General features: G+C 42.9%; 1 protein-coding gene across 1 annotated transcript in view; it reads right to left on the reverse strand.

The window, feature by feature from the left end:
* Positions 1-20,271, reverse strand: part of slc16a2 (solute carrier family 16 member 2) — a 39,877-nt gene extending 19,606 nt beyond the window's left edge. Inside the window, exon 1 of the mRNA XM_056439139.1 lies at positions 19,481-20,271. Within this exon, the coding sequence (XP_056295114.1) occupies positions 19,481-19,889 (409 nt within the window). The 5' untranslated portion in view covers positions 19,890-20,271. The remainder of the gene's footprint in view (positions 1-19,480) is intronic.
* Between the last annotated feature and the right edge of the window lie 240 nt (positions 20,272-20,511).

Below are 20,511 nucleotides of genomic sequence, written 5' to 3' on the forward strand. Positions count from 1 at the left end.
AGTATACCATTGAGACGGAACTCAATGAAAAAGTTGCTTGAGATCAGATTAGCCCTCTTTACTAAGTAAGGCAAAGAGTTTGGACTTGGCTTCCCATAAGCCCATATCATTCAGAGGCAATGTGTTTTGACCTCCATGTAAGGGGTATATCTGGCTCTTTAGCCACTAAATGCAAAAGGTTGTTCGTATCTACACAACAGCATGTCATTTCTGTCTCTACGTGTTGCGTTAACACTTCTCGTCTCTCCGTCTCTGCAGAGCTCTGATGCCGGCGTGTGCGCGCGCATCGGAGCATCATGCAGCACCAGAAGTCGCATTAAAAGCAAGACATATTTAATTTATTATCCGTTAAAAATACTATATGGCTCTCAATGAAATATATTTAGAAATACTTGGCTTTTATGGCTCTCAGTCAAAAAGGTTCCTGACCCCTGAGCTAGAGGATTTTAAATGCTCCGTAGAGCCGAGGGGAACTGCAGAGTTGGCTTACAATTCTCTGAACCCTTTGACATTACATATCGTACAAATATTGACAATAGCAGTTTAAAATATAATGAACCCTTAAATGTTGAACATAGTTGTAAATTATGTAATAATTCTGTTCCGTTTAGCTCTTGCACCATATTTGTCCTGAGGGGCTAACATATGGCTTTCCAGTATAGAAATACCAAGATTAAAGCACCTCAGTGCAAAACTATTTTGACTGCTCTCTAAAGATTTCCCATACAGCAAACTTGAAATTGGATTTTGGCCAAAAATCTCTCCGTTAAGGCTACAATACATGTAGATGACACAATATCTATATAAATATAAGGGGATACGTGTGATATAATGATGGCTCAAAGAAAAAGGCTATAATATTTGTAAAATGACTCCCATGACTGAAGTGGTGGATGTGATCGATGAGAATAGCCTGTAGTCTCAACTGTGTATGCAAAGCCACATGGCATATGTCAGAAACAAAACAGAAAACCTGAAAATGTAATGATAAATGTACAGTTCAAAGTCCTGAAAGTTAATAGCTAGAATAATGACCCCAAACTCCTGACAGAATCGGCTCGGGTTTAGTTTGCGTTGCCTCTGGTGCCTAGTATCTCAGATACAGGACTGTCTCAGAAAATTAGAATATTGTGATGAAGTTCTTTATTTTCTGTAATGCAATTAAAAAAACAAAAATGTCATGCATTCTGGATTCATTACAAATCAACTGAAATATTGCAAGCCTTTTATTCTGATTTATTGCTGATTATGGCTTACAGCTTAAGAAAACTCAAATATCCTATCTCTAAATATTAGAATATCATGAAAAAGTATACTAGTAGGGTATTAAACAAATCACTTGAATTGTCTAATTAACTCGAAACACCTGCAAGGGTTTCCTGAGCCTTGACAAACACTCAGCTGTTATAAATCTTTTTTTTTTACTTGGTCTGAGGAAATATTAAAATTTTATGAGATAGGATTTTAGAGTTTTCTTAAGCTGTAAGCCATAATCAGCAATATTAAAAGAATAAAAGGCTTGCAATATTTCAGTTGATTTGTAATGAATCCAGAATGCATGACATTTTTGTTTTTTTAATTGCATTACAGAAAATAAAGAACTTTATCACAATATTCTAATTTTCTGAGACAGTCCTGTATGTACACCCTGCAAACTTCTTTATCTGGGATCGCTTTGGCTTTCCTTTGTTTTTCTCCAACTGAAGACAGCTCAACCTATCACAAGTACCACTTTCTGTTCCTTGTTCACTACCTCATGTCCAGATTGTTTGTCTGAAAGGATCCCAGGATTTGAAATCCTTTCACTCATTAACCGCCCTATCTGGACGTCCTGTATTCTGTGTAGTCTCTTAGCGGTTCATCCTCGGAAGTTCTCGTAAAATATTTTAGTCGATTCCTCAGTTTGTGTGTGTCTTTGATAACTAATCCCGCCATCTAAAATTTGTTTGCCTTTCTGTTACTAAACTTCTGTACTGGGTACATGTTGAATCATTCGTTGTATTATAGCATTTTGCGGTTTTCCTAACAGAGGCTGGAGTGAGCAGTTGCAGCCACCATGGCTCAGCACCAACACAAATATAATTCAAGGAAATATACTGCATGACACTCACAGTAGTGACATGCAGTATACTGTGTATAACTGCTTAGTATCAAGGATTGAGACAAATAAAACATATCAAAGGATTACTACATTAAACACTGTCAGTTTGCATATCACCAATATCACTGGTTGTATATATTATTACAGGAGACGGAATCACAAAATGACAGCATGTAGAGTAATGTGGAAAACCTATAGAAATAACTAATTTTACCATTTCCCTTCACAATCATTTTTCCTGGCTTCCGGAAAGAAAGAAAAAAGAAGGGGAAAAAGAACATTGCGTTATTGGAAGCAGCCTTGTAACATGCAATTATCAGTAGTATCAGCAGTATGTCTCACTCAGTGCGTTTACATGATGGTATAATTCGAATCTTGCTTTAGTCGGACTATGCTATCTTTTGGGGGATCTGCTATTATCCCAATATACATGGCAGTGAGTAATTCGAATCATTGGCCGAAAGCATGTCATATCCTATACGATAGGTGGCGCTGTTTTCATTACAACTCGTGGTGATACAGCCATTTCCGCTTGACCTCTTCACCACTACCAACAACAACATCAACATTTCGAGAAAGATGGCGAACAGAGAGCAAGGTTAAGCATAAATTCTGTCTGCTCTTCGGTCCAGAAATGTGTGGTGGCTCTTGTGTTCTCCATAGCGTTGTTTGTTTGTTTTCTGCCGGCCAGGCTCCCGGCAGTGACAACTTATCGTCTCTTTCGACTTCCGGGTCACGACATGGGAGGGAGGGAGGAGGGCGGCGGGATCTCAAGCATGCGCAAAGACGCAAAGTCCAGTTCCTAATCCAATTCACCGTTACATGCCGCGATAGTCGAATTATCAACCGGATCGGATCGAGTTATCCAGGTGTGTTAAACCAGAATCAGAATCAGAATCAGAAACAGTTTTATTGCCAGGAATGTTTACACAAACGAGGAATTCTTTTTGGCGGTAGGTGCAACATTTGGACATGACAAACAACAATCATCACGACAGAAAGACAACAAATAATGTGAAAGTGTTTGGGTGTGTGCTTCAAGTGATGTGTGTTTTAGTTAAAAGTGTATGTTACATGTGGCGTGTGTTTAAGTTAAAGTGCATGTAAATAAAGTGACATGTGTGTGGAGGAGGCCTCAAGTTAAAGTGCATGTTAAAGTGACGTGTGTGGAGGAGGCCTCCAGGAGGGAAGAAGAAGGAGGAGGGAGGAGGAGTAGGAGGAAGAGGAAGGAGCGGGAAGAAGGAGGAGAGAGGAAGGTGGAAGAAGAGGTGGTAGTCCTGGGGGTGACAGTCAGTCAGTGGGGGACCCGGGCTCCATTGATGAGCCCGACTGCCGATGGGAAAAAACTTTTGGTGTGGCGGGAGGTCTTTGTCCTGATGGACCGCAGCCTCCTCCCAGAGGGGAGGGACTCGAACAGGGAGTGTCCAGGGTGGGAGGGGTCAGCGACAATCTTTCTGGCCCGCTTCAGTGACCTGGAAGTGAACAGGACCTGGAGGGAAGGCAGATTGCAGCCAATAACCCTCTTGGCCGAGCGGATGATGCTCTGCAGCCTGCACTTGTCTTTGGCTGTGGCTGCAGGGTGCCAGACGGTGACGGAGGAGCAGATGATGGACTCAACGATCGTAGTCGGACCGCACATAGTCGAACAAAGGTGTTTACATGAAACGGATAATTCGATTTCAGTCCGACTAAGCCAGTTATTCGAATGCATGTAAACACGGTCACTGTCATTTTAAAATTTAGCAATTACTTCATTCAAGCCTGCATTCACATGCTTTCTTGCCTGAACTACTGTGAGGAAGATAATTGTGGTCCCTGCTTGAAAGTGCACTCAGTTCCTGTGTACACATCCAACATATAAGGAACAACCTTCAACCAGAGCAATCCCCAGTTCCCCCATGGCCTGGCACCAGCTAAAGGTCTGTGAATAGACTGAGCTGAGTGTGCTCATTACAGACGATTAGGGCTCCAAACAAAAGAAAAAGGACAAAACAATGGAAACTAAAGTGGAAAGAAAAGATGTGTGTGTCGTGGTAGTGAGGAGGCTGAACAAGCGTTTCTCTCTTGAGTTTCTATACAGGCCTTCAGAACATTCGAGGAACTATCTTCTCTTTGGCAGAGAAACACTGTTGGGCGATGTTTAATGTCACGAGAGAGTTTCACAAGAGTACTTAGTTTTGTTCTAGTTCCCTATTTTTAGAACTATGTTCATTGGTCTCAATGTATATCATGACAAAATAAGACCAAACCAAATATATATGTATGTTTATACAAATACTTTGACTGATATCATATGTATGTGTCAAAGTTGAAACCGTTCCGAAATTAGTTCGGTATCTACATAAACATCCTCCTGTATGCGAAACCAATTACAATATGGAGCCCAAAATTAATTTCACAGAGGTTGCCGAACCTGTCAACTTGCAGCTACAGTGCAAAAGCAATGTGTTTGGAAAGTGACACCATTTTGTTTCGTTTGCCTTTATACGACAGGATCTCTACTGAGGTTAAAGCACCAACTTTTAGTTTAATTTGAGGGTCTTACCATTCCTATCTAATTTGCAGCATATGGATTAAAGACCTTTAGTTCCTCGGTTTTAGAGTTCAAGTAATGTAGGAAGTTAATTTAAATAAAACTATACAGAGCATGCTCTTTAGATTATCCTTAGAGGCCATGACATTAATTCTGGAAAAATATGTTGCCACTGGCTGTTTTAAAAGGTGTCACTGTTTTGAGCAGTACCAACAAAATGTTATCCAGCACCAACCATCCATGCATCTATTTTCATCCGCTTATTCCGGGGTCGGGTCGCGGGGGCAGCAGACCCAGCAGGCTGACCCAGACTTCCCTCTCACCCACAACATTTTCCAGCTCATTCTGGGGGATCCCGAGGCGTTCACAGGCCAGCCGGGAGATATAATCCCTCCAGTGTGTCCTGGGTCTTCCCCTGGGTCTCCTCCTAGTTCGGCACCAATGTAATTTAAAAAATCTGCTTCGATAGATGTCACTGCAAGCAAGTACGAGAAAAGTATTTTGGGGGAATTTCCCTGAACCCTCAACAAAAACAAAAAAAACATTGTCCCCGTTTCATTTCACAGTGCGGAAAACAATCCAAATGAAATCTGACGGATTCCTGTATTATCTTGAGACACATAGAAGAAATATTCCATCAACTAAACAATGCAATACTTGTGTGACTATATCATGATTTTATTTTGGCCGATGTCCAACAGGAATAGTTGGCAGAATTGGATTTAACAAAAAGAAATCACGAGCCAAAGACCACATCAAAAACTTGCTTTAAGATGGCAAATATTTGATGGGTAGGTTTTTAGGGTTAGCAAGCTAAGTGGTTGCTTAATTCTAAGAATCAAGTTCCCAAGAAGATATTGTATCTAGTATATTCCAAACTGTGAGTCTTGTTTACCATAACAGACGGCTACAAATGTTCCGGTTGAATCCTCACGTTTTAGCTTATATCAGTCAACACCTTAGGTCTTATTGGACAGTGCACTAACTGTCAAGAAACTACTGGTATACCCTTTATGAACACACAGCACAGATACACATTAAAGAAAAAACAAGCTCATTCTGAAGGTAGCAAGCAAGTATGAGCTGTATAAAGCGTGTGCCGAGAAGATGAGAAGAAATAAATAAGGTATACGAAAGGTAGTTACGTTGTTGTCAGAGTTTCTCATACTTTCAGCATGTGTGCATGTCAGCGAATATGTTCTCAATAGTATGTTTCAAGGAGGCTACAGCCGAACCCTCGTTCTGTTTTGATCAATAGTAATCGAGTTGATAAGCGTGTCTTCTTGTCTGATCAATACGCAACTGTGAGGTGAATGGACAGAGCGGCCAGCTGCTGATCACTCAACAGCCCGACGTGCACGAATACACCTGGACTATTGTCAATAGGGATGCACAGATCTGATCGGCGCCGATCCATATCGGCCGATATTCCCATTATCGGTTTTGATCGGCGTTCTCAAAACGGCCGATCAAACTGGCCGATCAGATGACATAAAATCTGCGAGAACAATCAGAGACGTTTCAATCGCGGCGCATCGCAACGGAGAAAATCGCCGGCGAGGGCCGCAGAGGTCAGAGGTCACGAGGATCCTCACGCACCGAGCGGCGTCCCCGTCCCCCGAGTTGAATCTCTGGGTCAACTCAGCCGACACTCACATGTCTGCCCCCTAGAGACTGATGTTGACGGTACACGCACTCGATCGGGCGCGAGCGAGGGTTTTTGATAAAGTTAGCGGAAGGATTTAAGTGACAACATCCGGTTTTGCAAAGATAGCGGAAAGAACCACGTGAAACAACATCCGTTTTTCAAAATAAGATTTCGACAAATCATACACGAAATAACATACAAGTAAACAATGAACTGATTTTGTATCTTTAGAGATCTGAGATTTAGCTTAAATTATGCTAACATTAAAACATTTTTACTGTACCAAGGAAGAGTTTATAAAAATAAGTCAGACTTTTGTATGTTAAGAAAAGTCCTGTATATAGATTTCCCCAAGAGTTCCAGGAAATGAATGATGCAGATGTGTTCCACACATATCTGAAATCCCCATCACTGGCAATCAATCAATTTTAATGTATCAATTAGGAAATTTTCAAAGTAAAAATCCTAAATGTTTAAAGAAATCGGTAATTTCTTTAATGTTTGAGGTGCTTTATATATGTATTTCCTCATAGTCCTAGGCAATAATGCTACACAATAAATAGAATGCTTCAATTGACACCGTGATCGGTGATCGGTATTATCGGATCGGCAGATACTGATTTCAGTGATCGGTGATCGGCACCCAAAAACCTGATCGGTGCATCTCTAATTGTCAATCTATAAACCTATCTATTTTAATCTAAAGTGGAAGCAAAATGATTTCCTCAAGCATTGCCTCCATTATTCATGTGAAAAAAATATTTTTTAAAAGACAGATGTCTGCTAATTACGGTGATATGGCAACATAGACAACATAAACAAAAAAATTGTTTGGGAGCACCGAAGACCTATTTTGACCCAGGATAAACCCTGAGAACATAGCATTTTGGGGATCAGCTGTCACAAATGTAGCAGGTGTGTCTTCTAACAAGTAAGCCGCAGTCCATGAATGTGTCAAGCTTTGTCCCTCCTCTCCACACACATTTCTAGTGCCCCCATTCACACAACTGCCATTGTTCATCCGTCCACCAGATGCCGTGGTGCTTTCCTTCCTTTCCCCATCACCGGACAGCCACACACCTGTTCCCACTTCCCTAATAAGCCTGCCCCACTTATCTCCTCATCTGCATCTCATTTCCTTGTCAAGCCCTCTCCACATTTCCTTTGTCAGATCATCATAGTTGCAATGCTGTGCACCTGTCTTCCATTACCTGTCTGCCGGTTTCCTGCCTAAGATTTGGACTTCCTGCCTGTGAGCCATCAACTGTGCATCTGGGTCCAATCCCTGTTGTCCTGCATACTTGCGTTGAAGTTGTATACTTGCTACTAATCCCAGACAAACCCATTCCCCTGCCCTGGAGATGCTGGTGAAATCCTTGGCAGCAGAACTACAAGACAGCATTACAGAGCACAGCAGCATGCTAATTATTTTATTACTTGTTCTTCTCTTGGCAGAATGGAGATTTGAGCGTTGGCCACCTTTGATTCAATAAAAATGTACATTCTGACCACAACTTTAGAAATAAATTGTTGAAACGGATACTATTGTTATTTAAGGCCAAGGTAACCTGCGGATTGACCACGGGTCAAATTGGGCATTGTCCTTTAAAGATTTGCTAATTCTATCCCCCAGTAATAAACACCTGCTAAATACTGTTTATCTGACTATATTGTATGACTAAGCCCTTGTTGAAACTGTCAGCTCAAACGTGTTTTTGGCATTGATTTAAGAAAGTCCGGACAGAAGAATAACGATTCTAAACTCTTTTTCACAGCCCACGGATATATAAAGAGAACAGGATACAGTGTTGGAGGCAGCGACCCGTTCATTCCTATGAAAGTTGCTCCAAAGATGCTCTCTAACACAGAGGTATTACAAGCGAGGCCAATGGTTTGAAATGGGACGTTGGCGTGGTCGTAGCCGGTTATAACTCCTCTGGGAAGCGGGCAAAAAGTAAATAGCTATAAATAGTGTGCATATGTATAATATTGAATTGTTCAACGCAGGCTGTTTCGATAGATACATTAAATATATGACAATACATTACTTTTGTAAGGCACCGAAGAAGCCTTTGGTCCAAAATGGCGGAGGCATAGCTCCGTTTATGCTGCATGCTTATGTTGCAATGGAACGACCAATTAGCTTTCACTTATCGACTGGACAGTGTGATTGGTTGGAAGGCAAACGCTTTCTCGTTAGAAAACCACCAGTGTATCAACGTAGTTCCTGACTCCAGCAACCCATGCAGATAGGTTGGGGATGTATGGACACACAAATCCGATCTGATCATTTGCAACAAACAGTGTGGACATTCTGTGTAACAGATCGGATTTAAGAAACAAATCGGGTTTGAACATAGCCTAATTACCAAGTCAAATAAGACACAATAAAACAAACTACACAACATTCAAACACACATAATCTCTGACTAGTTTTACTTGTATGTTACTATTGTTTCTCAACTATTACTGAAATCACTATAAGCTACACTGAACCACTACTAAATGTGTCAACATGCCATCTCTTGTGGCACAGAGTCACTTGTAACTTTCTGATATATTTCCATTTTCCCACTTAGGTTGTTTAAAAGTCTGGTTTCTTAAGTGTCATCAGTGTCTTTTTTAGCATTTAATGGGCAACTTCATTCACGGCCTAATGCTGCTGTCATCAAGATGTATAGTCTGTCCACTTAACTGGAGTGAGACAAGACAACAACCACTCCTTTAGCTCTACATTCAGACACAAACAGGACACATTGTACTCGAATGAGCCTCTGGTTTTTTGTCTCGTTTGCAGTCTTCCCACTGATCTGTTTCACACTAGTGGTATATAGATGGGAAATAATGTCAAGTATTGAGAAAACATAAATCACTTGCTCACTCAGCCCATGTCTTTGCCGCTTCGCTCGCATTCCCAGTTTTTTCAAATTCTTCTGCAGCAGAAACGGCACAACGCAAACATTTCTTCCTCCCTTGCACATGTGGTTCACCAGTCGTCAACCACACATCACCTCATCCCTCCCCGCGGATTATAGTGTTACAGTTTTTAAGATGTACTGGTTACAAATCTTTTACATGAAAGCAATGGTGTACATGTGGTAACAACAGAAATTAAACTTCTTACCGTGCCATGCTCTAATCATTGAGTAAAATACCAACATCTGCAACTCATAACCCCCCCATCTCATTACCTTTTTTACTTTTAAAAAAGAAGCTTTTTTGATCCCCCACATTGATACTTATGAACTTTTTTGAAAATACGTTGTTTTCGCCTCGAGGCTTAATAAATACCTTGTTTAAACAAGCGTGGTAAAAAGACCTAATTGTAATCGCTTCTCAATCATTTAGTGCTGCCTTCTCTCCTTACGGGGCTGTAGTGTATCGCTTGGGAAGTATGTTGCTTTAAGACATTCTACACATGTGAATGTCATTTTTACTGATCTCTCAGACTGGATTGTTGTTCAAAGGGGGCTTTTACAGCTGTGGCTATTGTTGTTAAACTGTTTCCCTCTGTTTTCTTCTATTGCAGGGGGGAAACGGTCAGTACTGAGCCTACCAGCTTAATCCTTTCTCATATGAGAATAACCAAGAATCAAATCCAAGGAACGGCTCGGGGTGAAATCTCTCACAAGTCAGAAAAAGGGTGGAAAGCTGGCTCGTAATACCTTGACAGCAACTGCCCTCTGTTGAATGCAAGATATACTGTAAGTCAGGGCTATTCAACTTCAGTAGCAAGTGGGCCGAATAAGAAAATCACGGGGGGTGTGAGGGACGCACAGAATATTGATCAAATAATGGCTAAAAATGAAAAACAGTAATGTATATTTCCACAGGTAAACAGTCACACACGCATCTCTTTTCTTCCACTTTATATAATCAGTTACAGACTGTAATTCCATTCCAAAACACAGGAAGGCTATCAAGCTTTGATACAGAAGTGCAAAAGTTACATAAAAAACATAAACAAAAAATGAGACTGTTTTTCTGACATGTCCATATCCACAAATGTAGAAAACAATTTGAAAATAGTCTAATAGTATTCAGATATCAGATTAACAATAAATGAGCCTTTTCAGGAAACTATTAAAAACAATTCCAAGCAGAAATTAGGTAGTTACAGCAGGTCCATATCCCAAAATGCATAATGTAAACTGAACATCTTGAAACAGTATCCATCACAATAATAGTAAATAAGCCTTCAACAACATTTCCAAGCAGAAATAAGGTGCTTTGCAGGTTCATATCCATAAACACAAATAGCCAGATAATTCTGGTAAAACAGCATCCACCAGATAAACAAAAAATGGGCCGACTCATGATATTATCACAAACAAGCCAAAAATAAGGTGCCTATAGCAGGTTCATGTCCATATTTGTTAAAGGTAAAAACTAAAACTCCAGACAAACCAAAAGGGAGCCTGTTGAACCATAAAACAGATTTGTATTCTGTGCATTTTCAGTTTGATAGCATTACATGCCTCAGTCAAGGTATTTTACGACTACACAACTACTTTAATTATCAGACCTATGTGGTTTTGAGCCTGTTTGACTCAGTGAGAAAAATTGCATTGCCTTGATTTGGCAATTTCAACATAGTTTGGCTCATAAGTAGTAAGGGCAACCCTGAGACACTCGTGTAGCTTTTCATTGGTCATGGAGCAACGTGCCCTTGTTTTGATTGCATTCGTGTGAGAAAAGCTAGACTCACATGTGTAGGTGGATCCAAACATTGTTAGTATTAGCAGCGCCACTTTCCTGATTGTGGGGTACTGGTATTGGCAAACATGGTTACACCAAAAATTCACTGCACCCTCAGACAGCAAGTGCTGCTTTAAAGCAAATGAGGACTGGACATCAACCATTTCCATCTGAAGAAGGCTCTCATCAATGCAAGCAGTGGCGGTGCGTCCATAGAGGGCGCTAGGGCGCCGCCCCTCTTAAAATTGTGAGATGAAAAAAAAAATGGGAAAAAAATACATCCTGTCAAAAAACATTATATGCCAAATCATTTAAATAGTAAATATACCGTGTTGACGCGCTAAATGTGTGTGGGAGACCGTCAGCCTGTCAACAACCACTTAAGTTAATGTGAAAAAATATAATATATCGCCACTCATCCTCACGGAGAGAAGCCCCTCCCCTTTTTCGGGGCTCCGGCCAAACGTGTGTGTGCGGCAGCGAGCAAACATTTCACAGTCGTTTCGGCAAGGACGGCTTCTCATTGGCGGATGAAACGTGAATCTTGGGGCACAAAAATGTGCGCTCATTGGCCAATGACATCGTTTTATTATTTCACGTGACTGGACTATTCGGCAGATCAGAGACGTATGGTTCCCTCAGCCAGAGAGCTCCACGGAGCTACGGGAGCAGGTTGCTAACGGAGCTGTCAGCTGGTGCTCAGTGAGTAATGCGCTGTTTAGTTTCCCGTCTGTTGTTCCAAAGTCCTGGGACTGAAACTCTCTGGACTACAACGGGGGGAGGGATCTAAAGAGCTGCAGACAAGTGTAAAGCACGAATCTTGCCGCAGTTATCTAGCTAAGAGCATGGAGCTAACTCGCTAACAGCATGAAGCTAACCCTGCTTGCAGAGCAGCAGAAGGAGACCGAACTGGCATCGAAACACAACGAAGAAGTTCTGAAAAACAGACACATTCCCTCCAGAATAATGGAAACAGGCTGGTTACAGACATGATTGACTTTAACCAGAGAGTTATGGAGAAGTTTGCCAACTTTAAAGAGAGGAGGCTACTTGTCTTTACAGTAGTGGGTCTACTCTGTCACCCAATGTAACATGTGATCTCTTTCTGACTCTATTCTGCTCTGAACCTCTTTCATGTGAGGGTGAAACTCTTTTATTTTGCAAACCTCTGAAACCCAACCCAATGTTTCTTAAAGCTGCTCTGAACCTCTCATGCCCAAAGTTACAGTGTGTTGATAGTTGTTATTGGACCGTGTTGAGCACGCTGTGTTCTTGAAATAAAGCTTTGTTTTTTACAATAGTCTACTCAAAACCTCTTTTCTTCTCATTGTTGAGTGCTATTTAAACTGCGCCCCCCCCAAAACAAATTTCACCAGCCGCCACTGAATGCAAGACATTACCCCTTTTGCTTTTACACAGAAGTCTGCCTCAGGTTTGATGGAGAATGGGTCACGAGCAAACTGCAGTACCTCAATAGGAATACTGAAGCCTTGGAATCTCTCAGTGAAGTTATCAGTCAGATTTCTCATAAAGTTTGTCATGACTGGCGTTACGTGTGCCCCAGGTGCTGCACTCATGAATGCACAGAGTTGTGAGAAGTGCAGCAACCTTCCTGACATTAGGTCTGACGTGAAAATCGTTAACTCTGTTTTGAAGGCGCACAGCCTCTCAACCAAATCAGCGATAGACTTTTCCGCCCCTGAACTTCCAGATTCAAAGTGTTCAAGTGTCCAAAAATGTCACAAAGAAAGTGGACTTCTGCCATAAACTGTTCATCCAACATGCGCTCCAAGAAGTGTGCTGCCCGTTTGTGTTTACACGTGCGAAGGAAAGACAAAATCTCCTGGCGGAGTTCACAGAAACGTTCCAAAACCTTTCCTTTGCTGAGCCACCTGACATCACGATGAACCAGCAAGTCAGTGTGCTCTGCAGATGCGTCAGCAAGCAACATACGGAAGAGGCGATGTTGAAGGCTGGAGGTTGAGCGGATGAAATTCACAATGTTCATAACAGTGTCCATGTTGTTCTTCAGATCGCCGCTGAGCTTTGCGCACAGTACAGCCTGATGAATGATGCAGTGTAAAAACTGCATTTGCGGGCTCGACTGCCAACCTGGCCACCAGCCCTTTCACTCTACCGGTCATAGCAGGAGCTCCATCCGTAACCAACAAGCAGACTTTTTGTAAATCCAGTTCATGCTCATTAAAAAACGTGACAATCTTTTGAAAAATCACTTCACCTGTAGTGTGTCCCTCCAGCGGAACGAGCCCCAGTAGTTCCTCCCGAACGCGCACTCCATCATAAAACCTCACATATATGCACAGCTGGGCCATGTCGGTACAGTCAGTCGATTCATCCACAGCGATAGACATAAACTCTGCTTTTCGAAGGTTTTCCAAAAGCTTCCCTTCGACATCCGTTGCCAGTAGCTCCAGTCTGCGGAGAGTTGATGTGTCCGAGAGAGGCACTTTTTTAATGGACGAAGTGACGCTTGCCTTCACTTTTTCGTCAACAATCATTTCATCAATAACTGCAAGCATGCAGTCTTTAACAGTCTCCGACTCGGTAAAGGGCCTCTTCTGTCTGGCTAGTGTCCAGGCTATCGTAGAGATGCTATCATGGCTCTCTCTTGTTCCGTGCAAAAGCGACTAAGGGTACACTGCCCTCGTTGAAAACATGCTAACAGTCCGTTTACTTTCCTCCTACGTTCATCAGAGCCCTCGGGAAAACTGTTCGAAAATGAGCCATGATTCGACTTGTAGTGCCTCTTTAGTCTTCACATTATATTCTTTCATCACAGCAATGGATTCGCTGCACAATAAACACATTGGTTTGTTGCTCATTACGGCTGGCAAAGTAAATAAATACTTTTCAGTCCATTCACTTTGGAATTGGCGGTTTTCACAGTCAACTTTCCGACGCTTCGGCTTTGAGAGAGACATTTTGCAGCTTAATGGTATCGTCAGCTAGCGCAGGTGTTTCAGTGGTCAGCCAGACCAGAGCGCAAGTGAGGAGTGGGTTACGGCAACCAACACGGGTGCGTAACATAAAGATTAGGGCTGCAACTAACGATTATTTTGATAATCGATTAATCGGTTGATTATTTTATCGATTAATCGATTAAAAAAACAAAAAAACTTTAATTTCCAACCCATTATTCAAAACAGGGTTCGTACAGTCATGGAAAACCTGGAAAAGTCATGGAATTTTTAAATGGCTATTAGCAGGCCTAGAAAAGTAATTGAAAAAAATAAAATCCCAAAATATTTGGAAAAATAATGCAAATTTGTTTTATTCTAATTTTAATTTACACGGTATATATACGGTATGCTTTGGAATTCTCATTGTTAGTTTAAATACTACATCTTCTCACTTTGTAACGTATAGACAGAGTTTTCACAAAATGTTTAATCATGGAAATTTGGTTTAAAGACATGGAAAGGTCCTGGAGATCCACTGGTCACCATGGTGATGAACCTGTTCACTGGTCACCATGGTGATGAACCGTCACAAACAGACTTACAGCTCTCCTCTCCTGAGCAGTGGTCCCCATGTGGCCCCGCCCCCTGAACAATATCAGACGCATTCCGATTTATTATTTTTTTCACCTGGCCCGCTGCCGTTGAGATTGCAGTGAGACGCGGAAAAAATGTGAAGTGGTGCTCTTCGCAATAAAACATCTTTGATGGACGTGTCGCGTCTCGGCCAATCAGCGTTCCGATGTCCACAGCGTTTGGGAAGTTAGGTTAGCTTGAATGTTAGTCCGCTACATCTGCTGCTGTCACGCTGCACGGTGTAGCGATACTAACAAAGTACCCGTACGTTAAAAACGATGTGATTTAGCATATTTTTAGTATCGATACTTCATTAAGAGCGATCAGAGCGCACGCGCTGCTCCGCTCCGTTAAATGACGTCTGCACGCGCAGCGCTCACAGCGAGTAGCGTCGTGGTTTATCTCCGTTGCCTTTCTCCGTGGAAAAATATTTTCCACTATCCGCCACGGAATAAATAACCACGTTTTCTACGTTATACTCTTGTGGAAATGCCACACACGTCGTGACATGTAGCGCCCTGGTGTCTGAGTTCACAACGTCACCCGTAGGCGCACAGCTCCGTGAATGTCTCCGACTACGTGAATAGATAGATAGATATATACTTTATTAATCCCCAAGGGGAAATTTGTCGTGACAGTAGCAGCAACACACAAGAGTAAAAACAAAACATAAGAAACAGGGATGAAAGATATAGAAGTATACAAGTAAAATAAAAGTAAAATACAAAACAAAATATATATGTAAATATACAACACACATGCATACACAACACACAACAACACTGACAAATCAAATACACAAAATATTAAATATAGACAGAGTGCAAAAAGCAAAGTGTGTGTATGAGTGCAGAGCAAATGAAATGATGTGTGTGTATGTGTGTAGTGCAAACAAATGAGATGTGTGAAGTGCAGATCAACATAGTGTAAGTATTCAGTTATTGTTGTAGTTATTGCACTATGATCTGGCAAGAGGTGATCTGTTGTAGAGCCTCATAGCCGCCGGCAGGAATGTTCTCCTGTATCTGTCCTTGTGGCAGCGGAGCGTGAGGAGACGTCTGGAGAAAGTCCTCCTCTGTCCCTGTAGGAGGTGGTGGAGAGGGTGGTCCGGGTTGTCCAATATGGACACAAGTTTCTTCAACGTCCTCCTCTCCACCACCTGTTCCAGGTGCTCCAGCTGGCAGCCGATGATGGAGCCAGCCTTCCTAACCAGTTTGTTGAGACGGCTGGTGTCACCGGCTCCGATGCTGCTCCCCCAGCAGACAATGGCAAAGTGCAGCACACTGGCGACAACCGACTGGTAGAACATCTCCAGCATCTTGCTGCACACGTTGAAGGATCGAAGCTTTCTCAGGAAAAAGAGTCGACTCATCCCCTTCTTGTACACAGCGTTGATGTTGGCCTTCCAGTTCAGTCGGCTGTCGATGGAGACGCCCAGGTACTTGTACTCCTCCACCATGTCCACGTCCACTCCCAGGACACTCAGAGGTGTAGGAGCTGTCGCCTTCCTCCTGAAGTCCACCACCATCTCTCTGGTCTTGGCCACGTTCAGCCGCAGGTGGTTCTCATCGGCCCACTTCCGCTTCCAGCACCACGTGAGCAGCAGCAGCCAATTAGATTCATCAACAGAGGAGCAGCTCAATGCTGATTGGCTCTCACAACGCAGCGTTCTCTCTCCTCTCTCTCCGCTCCGGTTTCTCCTGCGCCGCTCTGCGCTCAACTCAACTTTGTTTATACTCCGCGACTTATTGAGCGCCGTAATAATCGCGCGACACAACGAATCGATAATGAAATTCGTTGCCAACTATTTTAATAATCGATTTTTAGCGATTCGTTGTTGCAGCCCTAATAAAGATGTAACCATACAGGTTTGGTTGAGGCAACAGTGAAACTCAATGGCTCTGGGTTAGATGTCTCAATGTATAAAAGAGGCGTGTCCGTCAGTTTTATTTTTTCTTACCAAGCTATACTGATTTGCAGGCAGTCTTGCGGGCCATAGTTAAATTCAAACGGGCCGTATCCAGCCCTCGGGCCGCTAGTTGAATAGGCCTGCTGTAAGTAATACATCTGGAATCTCTTTTTAGGCCCAACACACTCTCTGACTCACTCAAGTAAGCACTAAAAGAAATGTGATGCCTTGTCGAGCTTCCCCCAGGCAGTAGTTTCCTTCACATAAATTAGAGATGATAAGGTTCAAGACGTCACTAAATAAATTAACATGGGCTTAAATGAGCCTTTTGGTTTTCACTTAAAGTTCTCTATTCCTCTGTAACTGTTTTTCATGCGAATGAGAAATGTTGAACTTGGTCTAGGGAACAGTCTTGGAGCCGTAATCCCTTCCAACATCGTGACCTTCGCTGGTGATTGTGGATCTTGACAGGAAGTTAAGAAAATACCTACTCTTGTTACATGCTACTCCCCTCCTAAAAAAACATTTATTTTCACTATAATCTAAAACAGACCATTTCAGAGTTTCATCCATCAGAAGTTTCTTCCCTTAATAATGACTAATTTAGTCAGAAGTAATTTATGTGATAATAACCTCAGAGGTAAGAGTCCAAAGCTCTCCAAATATGCTTTATTGACAATTAAGTGGATGTGGAAGTGTGTTCCCTTAAAATGTGGTTGTTATATGGAAGATAAGGGAACAAACACAAGCAAAACCATTTCAGTTATGGAAGGAGGCTCGGGAAGTCTTAGTTTTCAAAGTTAGTCTGTAGACTCAGGCACGTGCACAGATAGAGCCCTAGTGGTGCTCAAGCACCAGCCCTTTTGCCCTGGATGAGTAAAGGGCCCTTTTTGCTGGAGACATTTTTTTCATTCTTCAGTATTTAAGAATAAAAGTTACTCTCTCTGTCATCAAGTCCCCACAAATGTGATTTGATATCCGACGGGGCATTTATTTGAGTTCTTGTGAGAATTTCGCCCCAACGTGCTCCGTGGCGCTCACGAGCCCCCCCTCCTCCTCCTCCCGCCGCGCTCCTCCCTCCTCCTCCTCCTCCACTTCGTGCTCGCGCAGTGCTCCTCGCGCCACCAAACGGGTGCACCTCCTTCTCCTCTGACCCGCAGCATCAGACACACAGGTCATGATGGTGTTTGTCCCCCGACGTTGTTTTGTGATAAATCAACCACAACATTAGCGCTGCTGAAAACATGATGTCACAACTGGTCCGACGTTTCCTGAGAAAATAAACAAACATAAACTCACGAAATCCCTGATTTCAAAGCCTTGCAGTTGTTTACTGACGTCATGTTTAATGAATGGAGAGAGAGAAGAGAGAACATTTTCTTTGTGTTGTATAAATGCAGTTTAGACAATTTCGAAAGTATGTTAAAAGTATGTTTATAAATGTCACGAGAATTCACAGCTAGAAAATAGCAGCTAGACTATTCTAACAATGCGAGCTCTCGGTGTCATGCTATCCTTGTGCCTCATTGTTTTATGTGTTATCTCTTTGTTTGGTCTGTTGCAGTCTTACAACGACCAATCTTGTAGAAAACGAACAACACGGCTCAGCTAAAATAAATTTTAATTTACAGTAAAGTAACAACACAAGTGATTCAAACTATAGTTTATAGTCTTCATCACTTTCAATAACACATTTTCGCTGCTTCTGAATTTCCTCTTGGCTGTTGATGACGATCAATATCGCTCATTTTGAAAATGAGGTCAGAGGGCAATACGGATACATATCAGACCGGCGAGGAGGACGATAGTGGCTGGCATGACGACCCATTAGCCAATCAGAACGCTTGTACTGTTGTTGCCATGTAATAATTCATCTTTATTCATAAGGAAAATGTAAGCTAGCTGTCTAATCCTGCCCAGAGGAAACGCAGGTCGAGGACAGCATCATCAGTGTAATGCTTCAACTCTGTCAGAATTTATTTTGGCAATGGGTGCCCTTTTTTTTGGTTTGAGCACCTGCCCCCCAAAATGTCTGTGCACATGCCTGTGTAGACTGATTTGTCTTGTTCCTTGAAAGTAACATAAGTGATTTCTATATTAAGATGCATGTGCCTGCTTCAGTATCTGGCTGTGTCCTCGTCAAGTTTTGCACCATCCAGTATTTTGAGAAAACGTTCACAAACTTGTGATATTCATAGAACAGAATGGTTTAAATTGAAGCATGCAGGGAGACCGAGAGGTGAACATTGACCTTATTATGGTCATGAACGGCATGCGGCTAACAGCTTTACTGTGTGACATATGAATATAAATTCCTAGAATTAAATGATCACAAGGTATTTTAGCTTGTACACTATATTTAGCACTGGAGTAATGTCTATGTCTTAAATCTAACGAAAGTTAGCTGGGTCACACTTGAGTAATTAAAATAGTTGGGGTACATTTCTGTAACTTTCAGCCTTTAAGGGGGTCCACTGGCAAAAGAGCCACTTGTGAATAACCAAAAAGCATTTTCTGCTTCTAGTTAAAAGGAGTAAAAATAACCGTGGTGTGGATGAATAGCGAGGAGAGAGCTGCTCAGCCAAACATCTGTTAACGAGTCTCCAAAACATGCAGCTGACCAACTCAATCAAGGAGTAAGGAGCATGTTTTAGAAGGCATGAACACTTTTCGATAAAAAAAAAACCAACGTGCTGACATGCCTCATAAGGCCCGTTATGTAATGTAATACTATATGTTTAGTGGGCCACTTTAAGTGCAGGGCAAACTCACTTTAACTCTGGGATGATCCATATGTCTTTAAGTGTGCATGTGTGACACGAAACCTAAGCAGCACTCACCACGCTGCTGTTACGAGAGGATGCTGATATTCTTTCAAATCAACGTCCAATGTCCACCTTTTAGCTTTGCATAGGACATGATATGATTGTAATGTACCTTGCATGCATTCAAGACGAATGTACATCACATGTCCACCCGTAGAGGTATCGTTTCATCTCGTCGTCGAGCTCGCCTCAGCAGACTGTCCGGTACTCACCCACTTTGAACTGGGACGTCTTGTCGTCTGGGTCTGCGTGCTCCTTCATCAGCATCATGTGAAGGATGCCGAAAGAGTTTTGAATGCCGAAGATCGACCCGTTGCACCAGGTGGCCGCGAAAACCACCAGCCAGCCGTAACCTCCTTCGGGTGGGACGAACGCGGCTCCGTCGCCGGGCTCCTCCACCCGGACCACCGACTCGGAGTCACAAGCCGGGGAGAGGGGCGGTTTGCAGCCGGCCTCCAGCAACCGCAGGGAGCTGTCCTCCTGCACGATCTGGTCATCCTTCCTGCAGTCTGCTTCTCGAGGAGCAACACTTTTCTCCGTCTGAGGATCCGCAGCTGTGTCCTCCGCCCGGGACACTCCGCTGGACGGCTGCGCCTGGTTGTCTAGCCCGTTGACCCCCATGCTGTCTGGTCTGGTCTGGCGAAGAGGTTACTGTGGGCGCACTGACATATGAGCGCCGATTTAAATATAAGATTATATTGGCTATCTGTCACAAAATGCAGGACAGACGGTCCTCGCTGATTGACACAACCCTTTCCACACGCTGCTTGCAGCCAAAGTCTGAGCGTCAACCTCGGCGAATATACCCCAACCTGCACAACTGTAAATGTCTCATTCTGGTTGGAGCTCTGTATTTTTCCAGGAATTGGCAGGCGCCGCCTATTCCTCCTTCCAATGTTAGGCCGTGTCTGTTGAAGCAACCTATCGACAACAATCATGTAGGCTACTTTTGCTTTCTCCCCAACAGATCAACCTGTGAAAACGTCCGCTTGAATCTCGACACTGTTTCGTCTGGTCACGCAATCCGCGCGCAGGCCCCCCCCCCCCTCCCTCCCTCCTCCCCCCGCCCCTCCCCTCCTCCGCGATAATGTAGCCGATTGGTGCGCGGGTGTAAAGATACACGGCGTTTCTCAATATGCGTACTTGTGCGTACTTTCCTCTACTCGTGTCCTCGTGACTCGTGAAACGTCATCAGTCTCAGCCCGGGTACATGTTCCAATTCAAAGTTCGCTTCTCGCAAAGC

The sequence above is a fragment of the Pseudoliparis swirei genome, chromosome 19 (genome assembly GCF_029220125.1).
Source record: "Pseudoliparis swirei isolate HS2019 ecotype Mariana Trench chromosome 19, NWPU_hadal_v1, whole genome shotgun sequence".
Lineage (NCBI taxonomy): Eukaryota > Metazoa > Chordata > Actinopteri > Perciformes > Liparidae > Pseudoliparis > Pseudoliparis swirei.